At 44.3% G+C, this 15,507-nt stretch overlaps 1 protein-coding gene across 3 annotated transcripts in view; it reads right to left on the bottom strand.

The window, feature by feature from the left end:
• The window catches only part of WWC2 (WW and C2 domain containing 2), a 210,090-nt gene that overhangs the window by 96,961 nt on the left and 97,622 nt on the right, over window positions 1–15,507 (bottom strand). The window contains exons 2-5 of one of the 3 annotated variants that reach the window (XM_034647702.1): window positions 13,311–13,420; window positions 3,029–3,074; window positions 1,366–1,569; window positions 489–565 (exon numbers count right to left, since the gene is read on the bottom strand). In XM_034647702.1, coding sequence (XP_034503593.1) covers window positions 489–565; window positions 1,366–1,569; window positions 3,029–3,074; window positions 13,311–13,382 — 399 coding nt within the window. In that variant the 5' untranslated portion in view covers window positions 13,383–13,420. Of the gene's footprint in view, window positions 1–488; window positions 566–683; window positions 717–1,365; window positions 1,570–3,028; window positions 3,075–13,310; window positions 13,421–15,507 lie in introns of those variants that run through there. The other 2 variants (XM_034647701.1, XM_034647703.1) reach the window with 2 other exon arrangements.

The raw sequence follows: 15,507 nt of genomic DNA, 5'->3' as shown, positions 1-15,507 counted from the left end.
ACTAGTAAAGTTTCACCCTAGAGACGGAGTGACTTGGGAACATGATTTGTGGGCGCCTGTTAAGTACCAGGCTGTCCAGTGGGAAAGCAACGACACCGAACCCAAGACACATTTTAGCATGATACGGAAATTCCTGAGATTCGAACTTTGATTTAACACACTAAGTATATTACGAATATTGTAGAGGTCATATTAGTATTATATTAAATAAATATATTTAACATACAAGGCATATATAATACACTTGACCTACTGCAGATAATACAACTGCTGGCAAATGGAACACGTGCCTCTATAATGAGGACACTGTCGGTCACTGAACATGTGGTCACAAAGGTAGGACGGCCGCCCTCTGTGGGAAAAAGTGGAGGAGGTTCCTGCACCAAAGGGAGAGGACAGGTGATCACAGAAGCCCCTTCCATCACCTTCAGATCCTATGCACATGTTAAACGGAGAACCACAATTTAAAAAAAAAAAAAAAATCTTACCCTTAATCGTGTAGTGGAGATCTCCGCTTTTAAAATATCGGGATCATATTTAGTACTGGATGAAGATCCTGAGAACACTTTTCGGAGAGAAAAAAGGAAAAAAAAAAAGTAACTTTTACAAATTGCATAACTAGTTCTCGGCTTGGAATTTACAAACTCTAAAAACAAGATTTACATGCTTCTGTGGATACTTACTTTAGAATTCCTTTATTGTCATTCATCAGACACCTAAATATAAAAAGTAATCTTCAAACCTTTATCATTTTTTTAATAAAAACTCAAGAAAGAGGAATGTCATAAAGACCGTGGAGCTTACTCTTCTCTGGATTTCATGCCTACGTATAAACCCTTGGAGGATCTGACAGGACACGCAGCTTGTCAGGGCTGCGTTACCCAGAAACTTATAACATAAGTGGAACTTCTGAGCCCATCCAAACTGCTTCTTTACTCCAGGTGATCAGTTTCTGAGACGTGAGAGGGTGATCAACAGAAACTTCATTCCAGCCAACAGTTCCAGCTCCTCCCGCTAAAATATTGTACGAGAGTAGCAAAGGGGGCCAAATTATTTGCCTTGATCTGAACAGGTAGAAATTAACTCATAAGTAAATAAAAGGCAATCAGGCAGAGGAAGGAGCAAAAACCAGAAGGGATTCATCATCCACAAATGAGGAGGGTGGGGACTTCTGCCTAGAATGGAGTGGGAGGGTTTTGCTGAGAAGTCTGTGGGGTGCCCTCACCCCTCTCATGGCTTCAGGGGACTCTTTCTGCCTAGGAAGGAGCAGGATTCAAGATGAAACTCCACCGAAACCCAAGTGGCCTTCTCTGAGCTACACTTCGGTCCCCATTTCCGGAGTCTGAGCAGTCACGCTGTACTTACAGCTTGTGTGCGAACTTGACTTTTCCTTGTAGGCATCACTTAATCGTACGTATTCATCGAGGGCCAGAGCCAGTCTTTGCTCCTTCACGTGGTACAGCTCCTTCTGCGTCCTGAGAGCCTCCTGAGCCACCGAGAGATAGTCCTGGAGCATCTTCTCCTGCTCTCCCCTCCACTGTTTCCGTGGGTCTTCAATCTGTGTGGTTTCTGAAAATACATTAGGTGGCTTAGTTTTTAGAATTTATTGATTTTGGGGGGATGATTTAAGCTTTTTTTTTTTTTTTAAAAAAGGTTGCTAGCTTTAATTCTTATCTCCTCTAAACAGCTCATTAGTATTTACGAAGTGACCTCTCCAGAAATGTTGCAGTTTTTGCTTGATTTTACCTCGTGGCTCACCACACCATCTGCCCCCTTTCAGATCCTTGTTAACACCTATCCTCACTGTGAAGCCATCGTACACAAAGTTGCCAAAGGAAGCTTCCTTAGCTGGGATCTGGCCATTCATCTCAAGAATTCTCTGGCTCCCTAATACCTACAGAATAAAAACCAAACAATTTATGGAGCATCCAAGGTCTTGTGTGATCTGAACCCAATCTACTTCCCACGGCACATGTTTCCCTTTACATAACACAGGACACTCTTGCCACATTGCCCTCAACATCAGTGCTACTCAGAGTCTCTGCTGGCCGACCACATGGGTCCCGAACTCTGTTATATGTCCACCACAATCAGTATAGAAATCACGAGTGAGGGGCGCCTGGGTGGCTTAGTCTTTAAGCGTCTGCCTTCAACTCAGGGCGTGATCCCGGGGTCCTGGGATCGAGCCCCACATCAGGCTCTTCTGCTGTGAGCCTGCTTCTTCCTCTCCCACTCCCTGCTTGTGTTCCCTCTCTTGCTGGCTGTCTCTCTCCGTCAAATAAATAAATCTTTAAAAAAAAAAAAAAGAAATCACAAGTGAACACTTTGAAATGTTTATGGCAATTTTATACAGTTAGAGTATATTGTTGACTCTACTAATATTTGGGCTTGCATTTTATCCTTTTTTCCCATTTTTCAAATAATTCATTTTTATTGAATTTTCCAAAAATATCAATCAGTCCAGAGTGGATCTGAAATTTAAAATCAAACCAAAAACCAAAAAAAAACCACAAAAAACAAAAAAACAAAAAAAACCCCAAAAAACCAAAAAAAACACAAACCAAACCCTAGGCCTGGTTGGAGAGTACTCTAAGGCACAGTTCTTGGTTCTGCTGTTTTGCATACTAGACTCACCCAGAGAGCTCTTGGGGAAAAAAAAAAAGAGTCCAAGCTCAATGAGAGTTTCTGTTGGAAGAACCCGTGCACTGGTAGGTTTAAAAGTTGCACAGGGGATTGCAATGAGCCCTCCTCTGTAATGGCTCACATGCTGCCTTCTCCATGAAATTATTCCAAATATCCAATCCTGAGCTTGCCCAAACTTGCCTACCCTGCCTCACCCACTCCTCCAGCAAAGGCTCTGGCCTCCACTCTCTCCTTCACTCCTGCCTCCTGACTGACCCAGCTGCTTCCCACTGTGGCCCCACAAGGGTAGTGTGCCCCTTCCCTTGGGAACTGTGATACAGTTCCTTTGATGGCACTGACCGCTTTGTGCCGTCCTTCTGTCATGTCTATAAATTAAATCACTTACTATCAAAACAGTTGGGTCCTATGGGTGGGCCACCGAGAACCTGCTCCTGATAAATAAGGACAGGAAAATTAATTTACCAATTTGCTGGCATGTCCAGTGATATGTACTGTGTTTAGAATGTTTTTGCATGTAAATCTCAGTCTTAACGTGCCCCAACTCGGTGTTTCTGGTTGGCCTGAAAGGCTGCACTAAGTCAAAACCCAGACAATGATGTGAGGTGATCTGATGTGGACACAAGAATCTCTAGGGGTCAGGCTGGTTCTGGAAATGTCTAACTAAGCTGGTCTCTAAGGATAAGGGATAACACTAAACTGAAGCAGTTCAGGCTGGGAAGCCTGGGACCCCTTAAGGCTTAGAGAAGTCCTGAGTGATCAACAAAATGGCCTGGGTCGGCCAGACACACCGCAACCACTGCCTCAGGCCTGGAACCTTCACTTCACAGCCAATGGTAACAAAAGTCGAGCTTCCTACACCGTAGTATTTTGAACATTCATTTTTAAAGATGTAAGTATTTCAACATGCAAAAGAGGCATATCTCATGTAATTATGAGAAAAAAATACACTTGGAGTCAATGTCTAAAGTGATGCAGGAGGGAATAAGCCTGATCGGACAGCCCCTCCAGCCTTGATGGACATCATAACGGTGGGGCAGCCTCACCATCTGGAGAATAAGGAGAATAGGCAGATATCAGCCAGTAAGAGCCTAAACTTCTCTGTTTGAGATATTCATTATAACCCAGGTTTCTGACTATCCAAACATGTAATATTTATATTGTTTCCAACATATAACTGCAAGCTGACTCAGAGTACAGAACTCATCCTCTACCAGATGGACACTTACGGTCTTAGAAAAATTTTCCTACTTATGGCTGACCTGCAATATCCTCACCTCCTTGTATTCTTGGCCCTTGAACGCGGGTTAGACCTAGTGATCTGTTTCTAATGAATACGAGAAAGGACGTGATGGGTAGGACCTGGGACTAGATTACAAAGGGCTGTGGTTGCCACCTTGTGCGTGCCCTCCCTCCCTGGCGCGTCTTGGCTTCCTTGCTGTAATGAAGCCCAACTGCCACGCTGTGAGCTGTCCTATGGAGAGGCCCATGTGGCAAGGAGTGAGGGGACCGCTGGCCCCAGCCAACAGGGAACTGAATCCTGCCAACAATCACGTGAGTGAGCGTGAAAGTGGATCCTTCTCCAGTGGTGTCTGGCTACCACCTTGAGGGCAGCCAGCCTGTGAGACCGTGAGCTGGAAGATTCCACTGAGCCTTGCTTGGATTCATGACACATAGGAACCATGAGATAATAAATGTATTTTGAGCCACTAAGTTTTGAGATAATATGTTATAGTGAGATATACAACTAATAAACTGGACAGCCAAAAGGATAATACAAACTCAAAATGCATATGAAAAATGTGACAAATGTATAAGTTACAATAGTTAGAGTAAGATATGTACTCCTAGCTCTCTCTTAATACCTTCAGAGGTTTCATTCAGTCATCTTTTCCTTACGTATTGGGGAACTGGCATACTTTCCACAAGACACCTGTTCAACAGTTAAATTGCCACAAAACACTGAAAGTTAAACGGACTGACACTGAGATGAATAAAGTACAATAATGATAATAATAAACAATCAGCATTGGGGCGCCTGGGTGGCTCAGTAGGTTAAGCTCAGGTCACGATCAAGCCCCATGTCGGGCTCCCAGTTCAGTGGAAGGTCGACTTCTCTCTCTGCCTCTCCTCCTTGCTCGTGCTCTCTCTCTCAAATAAATAAATAAAATTTTTAAAAATCTTAAAAAAAAAAAAAAAGATCAGCATGTATTTGGAGAGATCAGCAGGAACACTCCGGTAGGCTGGTTTAAATACCGTATGTTCCATGAGCTTCAGCAGGAACGTTTCCATTTCTGAAACGCTGTGCAATGCAAATGTGAGTTACAAAAGAGGGTTCCCAGAGGCACCTCAGAAGAAGGCTTCATAAAGCAAGATTGTGCTTCACTTTGATCGGCTGTATTTGTTGAATGGATTTGTAAAGAATATTTATTAAATGTAAATACTAAAAAAAAAATATTATAAAAATGTGGTATTTTTGTATTAAGACCTGGTGACCTTGGGAAATCACTGTATTAGAACGCAATATAATTTGCATGATGTCTGTGGAAACGTCCCGTACCTGAAGGGAATTCACACGCCTCAGTTTTAGATGTGCAACTTCAAAGACAGAGAACGGGTTGTGAGCTACGAGAGCTTATCATGGAAGATGACATTAGATTCTTGACAGGAGTAGGATCCCTGTCCGTCACGCCTATTTCTGTTCCTTCTGCTGTGCTCAGGAAGAATGGGTGACACAAGTATGAGCCCTTCTCTTTCTTCTTAGAAACTACCCGCTGAGCTTATCACCTGTTGTGCTTCTGCAGACAAGTACCGATCATCTACTACATGCAATGCACGGGAAACGAGATGTTCGGGTGTGAGGCCCTCCTCTCAAGAAACTTACAAAATAGAGAAGAAATTGTGACACATGAGTTAGAAAAAACACAATGAGTTTGTCTAGTAAAAACTGATAAAGGCCTTGAGAGGAGGAAGGTTAAAAGCCATGGCGGTTCAGACACAGGGTTTGCTCTGGCTGAAAAAGCAAGGTTCCATGAAAAGGCACTGATGGAACAGGGCTCTGAAAGGTTCCAGACAATGGCCCCTCAGGACGTAGCCCTTTACTTTTCCAGGCCCCCCTCAAGGCCCCCACAAACCCACATACCAGCCTTCAGTGGCACTGAATTTCTTCCTTTCGTCAAGCTCTGCGTTCTGTGGCCTCGCTAGACCTTTGGCTTTAACTTGTGATCTCTCTTCTTCCAGGAAGGTGTCCTTCTCCCAAACCCCAAGCCCAACCCCAGCCCCTTTTTCTCCAGGCCTGGTTAACTCGGTCACTCTTTCGGTACCATCTCAAAGCACCATCTCTAGCAGCCATGGCTACACCCTAAAAAATGGAGAGGACTCTTCTACTTGTTCTCGATTGTTCTGCCAGCCCAACGGTGGTTCTTCCAACACGCTGCCATGTTGTCTCATTTCTTCCCCACTACTCCAAGAGGGACTGGTCTGTGGTTTCTTGAACACCAGGTTAATAAACATGAAACTCATTTTGTAAGCGATGGTGCGCCACAAAGGTTCTAGGCAAGGCCAGGGAAGGATCTTCGCTGTATCTGAGGAATGTTATCTGACAGAAATGTGAGGTTCTACTGTCTCCACAGAACTCTACTAACTACTGTAAAATAGTCAATACGATTGTGCAGAAAGTTTGATAAAACATTATATGTTAAGAGAAAAAAGTTTATAAAACCATACATATAACCCCGCAGGTATAAAAAAACGTATTTAAAACTCTGTGTGTGTGTGTGTGTGTTATTAATATGAAGAAGTCTGGAAGGATACACACTAAGAGATTTAGAATACTTAGTTATATTAGGGTTGTATGAATACGGATAATATTTTTTCTTCCTTTTATTTATGTATATTTTCTACTTTTTTCCTATGCACACGCATTACTTTTATAAAAAAAATCTTTTTTAAAGGGAAAGAAACAAAAGGCACAAGGTAATGAGGGTCTGAATTAGGAAAATGACAGCGGACAAGCGGCTATAGGGGCAAATCTGAAATTATATTACAGATAAAAAATCTTTCAGAACTCACAAAAGGTGGGGCGCCTGGGTGGCTCAGTTGCTGAGCGTCTCCCTTTGGTTCAGGTCATGATCCCAGGGTCCTGGGATCAAGCCCGCATCGGGCTCCTTGCTCAACGGGAAGCCTGCTTCTCCCTCTCCCACTCCCCCTGCTTGTGTTCCCTCTCTTGCTGTGTCTCTCTGTCAAATAAATAAATAAAGTCTTAAAAAAAAAAAAAACCTCACAAAAAGATAAATTTTTCAACGTAGTAATCATGAGGACCATAATGTATCAAAAAACAATAGAGTCAAAGGGAAAACAGAAGAATCCCATTTTGTACTTGTTTGTTTTGAAGTCTTGAGGGCAAAATAGGTAGCAGTGGCCTAGAAATGAAATGTCTGACCGAATACTGGGACAATCCAGAGCCCAGAACAGAGGCAGAAGTCGTTCGTGTGCTAACGGCAAAGAACAGTGCTGCAGATAAAGGACAGTGTAGCGTGCTGGGGGGTGAGGGCAAGGCCACATGCTTGAGAAAGAAGATGTGGGGACTCTCAGTACAGCAAATGAGGGGAGAGAGAAGGAACGGTCTGCAGGAAGGAAGGTTCCAGGCGCGGGAAGAAAGGCACCGTCATCTTTATCCCCCTCCATCTACGTGGAAGGAAGGGACAACTGGGACTGGGAATAGACCCCCCAAGTGACAAATATATGAAACATGCAGATCATTACACAGATTGCTAACAACTATTAGTTGCACTCACTAAAAATATGGATCACCACAGCCATCATACGTTTCTCTCGGATATTTTAAGTATCTAAAAATTTTCTTTATAAAATAGCTTAATAGTTTATCCTCCTAGGAAAACATAAAGGATGAAATACAACAGAGATGAACTAGGAGGGCCCCAAATTTATTCCCCTTCTTCTAAAGGAAACAGCTCCATATAAAATATTACACACACTTGAGGAATTGTCATCAAATTTCAACACAACATGGGAAGCTTCAAAACTGACACAGAGGAGGTCGGTGCAGGTAATACGGAGTAAGCGCGCGCCATCCAATCTCTCCCATGGACTCCAACCAAAAACCGAGGACAGCAAAGTGGAACAAAACGACAACCACCATCACCACCACCAAGGACCACACACATAAAACAATCCAAGGAAGACGCTACACAGTAAGTAAGAGCAAGGAGGACTGTGGAAGGAAGTTGGGCCTCACAGAACAATCATGCAGGAATAAGTCCTGTTTTGTTGTTGTTTTATACGTCCCTCATCCCTTGTATTTCCCATATCCACAGGTACTGCAAATGGGTGCAGACAAAAAAAGCTCCAAGACAAAACCCACTCTATCTTGTCAGAGGCCCGAGGGCGTGCCCACGACCATCCCCGAGAAGCCCGGGAACGAGCTGCATGGTGGCTGGCGACAGGGGTTGGCGGTTGGTGGTGTGGTGGCAGCCCACCGCAGGCTCATTTGCTCCCTGCTCTGTCCTGAGACCCAGGCAGTCCTGGGGAGCATTCAACAGTGTGTGGCAAGGCTAAAGCCGATTCGCACTTGCTAGAATACCAGGAAAAGAGGCTCCATGGGAGCCAGAGATCAGGGGACAAGATGATGGAGGAGGGAGTTGAGAAAGCGTCTAAGTTGGGTTATTTGTCTTCTTAATGTTGATTTTCAGGAGTCCTCATATGGTCCGGCTGCGGGTTCTTTGTCAGATAAAGGTACTGTGAATACTCATCCATGATACAGTATCAGCAGTCTGTTCCTTTAAAAACATGTTGAGTGAAAGATTCCATCCACAGAACTGAATATACTCAGTTCATATGGTGTTCTAGAACAGGTGAAACTAAGCCGCTGCGACAGAAATCAGAACAATCTACAGCAGTGGGGAAGGGGACGGCTGCAAGGGGACAGGAAAGAACTTACTGGGTGATGAGATTATCCTGCATCTTGACTGGAGAGGCAGTTACAAAAGATTTACACACTTGCCACAATTCACTGAAATGCACACTTAAAAGCTGTGCATTTTCTTTTATGGAAATAGATCTCCATTACCAAAAGAAAGACAAAAAAATTAAGGTACAACTCTAGGGCTACCCAAAAAGCGATTTATTTCTGTTTATGGTGATAATATCAAAGCCTTATAAAGAGCACTTCACAACTGCCTTTTAGTTACAAATATCCCCCACCAATATCGATACCCTTGCTCCACACAAACCCACTAAAGAATTCCATCACAAAACACCTAAGGCCTAAGATACTCATTGTCAAGGTCAAATCCTTTACATCTAGATATTTAACAGTGTTACACAGAAATAGTATTAAACAGCCAAACAGCCTTTATTTCTTCTTCTTTTTTTTTTGTAAATAAAGAGAAAATAATGCTGAAACTATACAATGTCAAGACACAACATATGCACGGACCAGCTGTTGTGAGAAGGTAACACCATTTGTTCCCTAAACTACTTCCCAGGAATGTCTTTAAGATTAATGAGATAATGGACCAGATCCTTTTTAGTGGGAAAACTACTTGATGTGGTTAATCGGGACACTTTAGGACATGGTAAATCCATTAGGCCACCAGGATACCATTATTGCACTAACGCAAAATGGGGCACTTAAAAACCTGTATTCTAATAATTAAGTTTGTAAATATTCAGAAGGGCACTCTCTGAAGCATAATTTATACTTGAACTTTACTTTCTTCAAAAACAAACAGAAAGCTTTCAACGTGTGAGTTAAACAATAAAGCTCTTCTGTCCTTCTAAAGAGTTCATCACAATACGAGGTACCAAAGATAAAGAAATGTAGAGTCAATGTCTGCAAGAAGCTCACAATATAGTGAGGAAAACATACAATTAAATAATTCAAATGCAATGTGACAAATGCTTTTTTAAAAATCCCTAAGTGCCTGGCACTGCAGAAATCCCTGGACAGGGCACCTCACTCGGAATGGGGACGGGGGCCCGCACGATGGAGGGTGGACACCGGAGAAGGCCTGTGGGAAGCAGCAAGGCCTGGGCAGAGGGGCCCTCGATGGACGTGGCCACAAGGGAGGGCCCAGGCACTGGGCAGAGAGCGATCAGGGCTGGAACCAAGCGTCGCAAAGGGAGGCAGAAAGCCAAGGAAGCACACGGCACGGGGACAACGTCGTCCAGCACCGCAGCAGGCCAGAGGAGGGCACGCCTGTGGGAGCCTGTGGGGGCAGACTGGAAAGAGCCACCTTGTAAGAATCAACTGCGTGCAGCTGGAACCCTGGACAAGACTTAAGAGACACATTTGGCAGCCATCGGCTTCAGGGAGTAATGGACGTCATCACCCAAGGGGATCCGCAGGCTGCAGAGGGCGGCGACTACAGAAATCTGGACACTGGGGACAGGCGAAAGGAAAAAGGGCAAGAGCAGCTGGGTATGTTAAAAAAAAAAAAATTCCAATAGAAGGCATCATGAAATCCAAAGGAGTAAAGAAGAGGAAATAACCCAAGGTGACAAGGGACTCTGTCGGATGAAGGAAGAGGAGACCCGGTGTTGTCTGGATGTGGCCATTTGTGGGGTCTCAGGTGAGCCCAGTCTCAGTGACAAGATGGAGAACAGTGTCCACAGTGCAGTTCACGCAGGCTTCCCAGGGGAGGGGAAAAGAGAGGGTCACAGCTGGTTGGGGTTTGGGCTGAACGATGGTTTTTAAGCACGAATGGGGTTGGGGGAGAGAGCTATTATTCGTTTCTTTTGGTAGTTTTGGTTTGGGTTCATTTTGAGAGTTTCTAGTGTTTAAATACGAAGACAAAAGAACCACTAGATAAAGAAATGGTGGGAGAAATTCTTAAAACCAGAAAACGATGGGCAAAGAAACAAAAGAGAAGGAATGGGATATAAAAGTTATTAAGAGGGGCGCCTGGTGGCTCAACTGGTTAAGCATCTGAAAAGGTCATGATCCCGGGATCCTGGGATCGAGTCCCACATCGGGCTCCGTGCTCAGCCAAGAGCCTGCTTCTCCCTCTCCTCCCCATTCGTGGTCTCTCTCGCCATTGCTCTCTCTCTCTCTTTCTCTCAAATAAATAAAAATCTTTAAAAATTAAAAAAAAAAAAAAGTTATTCAGAGGGCTCTCGGGGGTGGGGGTCCAGGAGAACCCTTCTTCCACTGAGATAGGAGGGAAAGCCCAAAAGGTGGCTTTAGGAACCTGAGAGTCCACAGGTAGCCAGAGGGAAGCTGAGGAAATTAAGCTTCTCATTTCGGTGCCATGAGAGCTTAGTTCTGTCAAACTAGGACAGGGAGGTTTGTTTCTGCTTCCGTAAATATTTAAGGAAAAAAAGCTAAACTTATATGAAGATGAGATTTAAATAGTTATACATTCCAGATATTCCAGATAAATAATTATCGGCAATGACATCAGGAATCACAACTGTTCAAAACGAACTGAATTTTACCAAAGTAGTCCCTTCCATTATAACATTACAATATTTGGATGCCGATCACTGATAAGCAATAAAACCCGCATATAATAATAGAGAAAGATCTACTAAAAAATACAAAAACGAAAGCTAACTTTAAAACCCACAATGATGAATTCTGCATAGAATTTGTACAAGCTTTCGGGGAGAGATGTCTCTACACAAAAGTCACATTTCTTCTAATCGCATTTTACAAACCAGTAAAGCTTACAGAAACTATTACTTGTAGTTACGTTGAGCTAATGAGTGCATAAATGCTTGTTCCCAAGCTCTATGCACCACATGTTCTCCTACAACAGATTACGAGCTATCTCTTCCAAGTCCCTGCTCCTTCGATCCCTCCGTCCCCTGTACACGTGAGAATGGGACGGTTCTACAGCCCTCCAGCGCAGTGACTCACTACTCCGCCTGCGCGCCCACCGCGCTGTAACAAGCATCCCCCACGCCAGACACCTAGCTGTCCTCTTGTCTGGCTCGCTGGCTGCCGCTGGGTTGGGGGGAGGGCATTTTATATCCACTCTCGGTGGTCTCCCAGGCAGAGCCCCTCCTCACAGCACAAACTGCTGGAAGCGAGTCCTGCATCCCAACCGCACTGGGACTGGAGCCTCCCAGCAGATCGCTCGGGGGCACAAAGCCTTCTCCCCCCACCTCAGCACACACCCCACGCCTTCAGCTCTGCAAATCTCAGGCATGAGTGGAGCAGTTCCATCCGTTCTGGGACCCTTCCCAAGCACCCTGGGAAGTGAGTATTTGCACAGATAAAAAAAGAAAGAGAGAATCAGTGGGGTATATTTTCTCAAATTTGATGTAAGTACAGTGAGAAGATTCTATATATTTAACATTCTTAGGTTTCTAAGAGATCACTGTTATTAATATGGGCTTTGTGTGCCTCTCAAAAACTTCATCGTATACCTACACGAGGGCAGCTGCAAGCCGTCACCAACAACCACACATCAATAAGATACTGTTTTACAACGATACTATTCCTAAAGATATTAAAGAGTATTATATATATTTTTTAAAGGTTGTATTTATTTATTTGAGAGAGAGCATGAGGAGGGGGAAGGGGCAGGGTTAGAGGGAGAAGCAGAATCCTTGCTGAGCCCAACGTGGGGCAACACCTTGGGATCATGACCTGAGCCAAAGGCAGACGCTTAACTGAATGAGCCACCCAGGTACCCCTAAAGAGTACTTATATTAGATAAATTTTTAATATAATAGACCTATGAGAAAGAAGATAATGGAGTATAAATCATTATGTATTACTGAAACACCTTACTTTTTAGAAAGATTTTATTTATTCACTTAAGAGAGATAGCGAGAAAGAACACAAGCTGGGAGGGAAGGGAGAAGCAGGCTCCCCACTGAGCAGGGAGCCCCACTTGGGGCTCGATCCCAGGACCCTGAGATCACGACCTGAGCTGAAGGCTGACACTTAACCAACTGAGCCATCCAGGCACCTCTCAAAATCCACATTTTTAAGTGAAATAAGCAAAATGAGTATCAGTGCATTCATTTGAATAAATTTTTTAAAGGGGTGGGCAGGGAGCCAAACATAAATATAAACACACACACAGAGACATATAAATAATACTTTGAGTATGTGTTTTAAAAAGTTATTCATGGCCACAGCAATCTGCCCTAGACTTACCATGCAGATTAAAAAGCTGTTAAAATGAGAGGTGCTCCCCTTGCGACCACAAAGAAATCAGGAAACAAAAACAAAACAAGGGTTTAGGTCTTTTCTGAGGTACAGCGGCACCTTCTAGAGGTGCTGATGTCCAACCTCCCCCTCCCCACCACAGCACCCACGCAGCCACGGGACCTGGCTGCACGCATGCCTGGCATGCCCGACTCTGCCCGTGGCAAGGACAAGAAAAGGAGCAACCTCACTCTGAAGGGCAGTGGTCACGGGATGAGGAGCCTCACAGTTCACAGTCTCCACTGGCCCCCACACCTGCGCTCGAGAACACTCACCTCCCACCAGGCAGACAGACACACACAGATTCATTTCTCCGTCTCTGCCCAACGTACATACATGCCCCAGATTCCAAAACAGGCATTTCTGGTAATATTAGTCACTGAGAAAGTGGAGTTTAAAATAAAGAAATTCACTTTGTAGAGGGTTTACGCTTTTAACGATTCTAGATTGGGGGTGGGTGTTACTTTTACAAAAAAGAGAAACTTACTGTTGACGTGATCGATGTAGTAGACGCCAATCTGTGGGTCAAACCCTGCTTCCCATCCCCACGGCAGTTCATCCCCAACACAGTCAGCAAACGACAGGGGCTTCGTCAACCTGCAACACACCAGAATAAGCGCACAGGTGATTCTTTCCATTGAACCATACAGGCCAAAATTCAGCACCCAAACCACAGGTGAAGATGTGTCTAGGGGGCATTTCCCTTTTGTTCTTGATTGTGTCTTGAGTTGGCACTGCTGTGTTTGAAATCTTAAAGGAAAAAAATACAAGGATAAAATAGATGAAAATCCAAAAAAGTAACAATAAGTCATAATACCTTTTGCAAATTTCACAGCTTAGGACTGGGAGATGAATCCATACAATAAATAAAGAAGGCCTTTCTAAATCAGGAGGAAGTCCAAGCTGACAGTAAGGAGGCCTGGGACCCAGCTCTAGCTGTCCAGCTAAATGGCTCTCCCATGACAAAGAAAAATTTGTCCCGGGACAATTCCTGGCATCACGGAAATCATCACACCAGTAACTAAGACAAGATACGTATCAGGCTACACTAACTCCAGATTTAGATGCTCTTGTATAAATTAACTGAATACTTACTTGATTGTGAGGTCCTCTATGAATTCTCCTTGACAGGGGGGACAAGTATATTTTATTTTTATAAGTATGGTACACATACCAGTCACTCAACACAATTTTTAATGGAAGCAAACACACAAAGTATTTATGTATCAACGTGATGTTACCTTCTGAAGCTGCCTTATGCTTTAAGCTTTTAAATGAACGGGGGAAAACTACAGTTTCCTAAGCAGAGTACGGGTTTCAAACTTAATTTTGGGTTGATTTTTCTCTCTCACTTCCTTCACTTTTGATTTTGAGATTTTCCTTGGCTGTTAGAGCAGCCACGGGCAGGCTAACACTACAGATTAGTGAATGCCCTTGTTGGGTGGCCAACACCCACTGACATACCTTCTGATTTAGTGCACCGGCACCACGGACACAGCCCCTACAGAATCCCGTTTCCCCATGCTAATGAATATCAACAGTGTCATAGTTCAACCGAAATACAGCCCGCTTCCAGAATCTCATCATTCATCAGAATGACAAACTGGGTCACCTACCCTTCAGAATGCTGGGAGAACTATATGAAAAGGAGGGAAACCCTTTCTTCCCAGGCCTCACCAGCAACAGCACCCTGCAAGGACATAAAACACCACTGGATGAAACCAAGGGAGGGTCTCTCCTTTTCACTCAGTGTTCCCAGAGCCTGAAATCTGGTTCTGGCCATAGCTCCGGGGACATTGGGCTTTGAAACCAGTTCAGCTGATGGAAGTAATAATGAGAAGCAGCAGCAATGCCCCTGAGGTGCTAGGAGACCACCTTACTGGGAGGCTCCATCTACCCCAGGTTCCCTCTCTTTTAAGTGGTGATCACATTCCCCCCCCTTTTTTTTTTTAAAGATTTTATTTATGTATTTGACAGAGAGAGACAGCCAGCGAGAGAGGGAACACAAGCAGGGGGAGTGGGAGAGGAAGAAGCAGGCTCATAGCGGAGGAGGGGCTCGATCCCACAACGCCAGGATCACGCCCTGAGCCGAAGGCAGACCCTTAACCGCTGTGCCACCCAGGCGCCCCATGATCACATTCCCTTATCCTCTCCCTACAAATTTAACTGCCTCCTAAGATTAATGTGAGATTAAAACGGAGTTAACTTATAACAGTGTCTAGGACATGGTAAATAGTCTGAGAATTCTTAAATTCTTCAAACGAGCTGTATTAGGAGAACTGCCAGACAGGGACGGCCCTGAGCCCAGTACACCGGGTCAAGGAGGAGCCTGGGACGCCATGATCTAAATGGCTCACCCAACGTTTCATAGCTGCTGAGGAGCATGACTGGGGAGCCCAACCAGGCCTGTTTCTCCAGACTGAGTTCATGTCATCTTTGTACCTGCTTGGGCTCTGGGACAATTCTTTTCTGTGGTGACCTGAGGTCTGGTCTCCCTCTAACTTTTACCCACTGGTGCTAGTTTTTTCCCTTCGTGCCAAAGAGAGCTAGTGTGATCTTAATTCCACGTGATAGGCTTTCAAATATTTGAACAAATGTCAGAGATTATCATTACAGGCACAACGTGTAAATTCTCTTATTTGTTCTTCAGAGGCATTAATTCTCCAGGTCTGGTCCTCACGGCC

The sequence above is a fragment of the Ailuropoda melanoleuca genome, chromosome 18 (genome assembly GCF_002007445.2).
Source record: "Ailuropoda melanoleuca isolate Jingjing chromosome 18, ASM200744v2, whole genome shotgun sequence".
NCBI lineage: Eukaryota > Metazoa > Chordata > Mammalia > Carnivora > Ursidae > Ailuropoda > Ailuropoda melanoleuca.
Note: the sequence above shows the minus strand (reverse complement) of the source record. Positions and strands in the feature narration are given on the sequence as shown.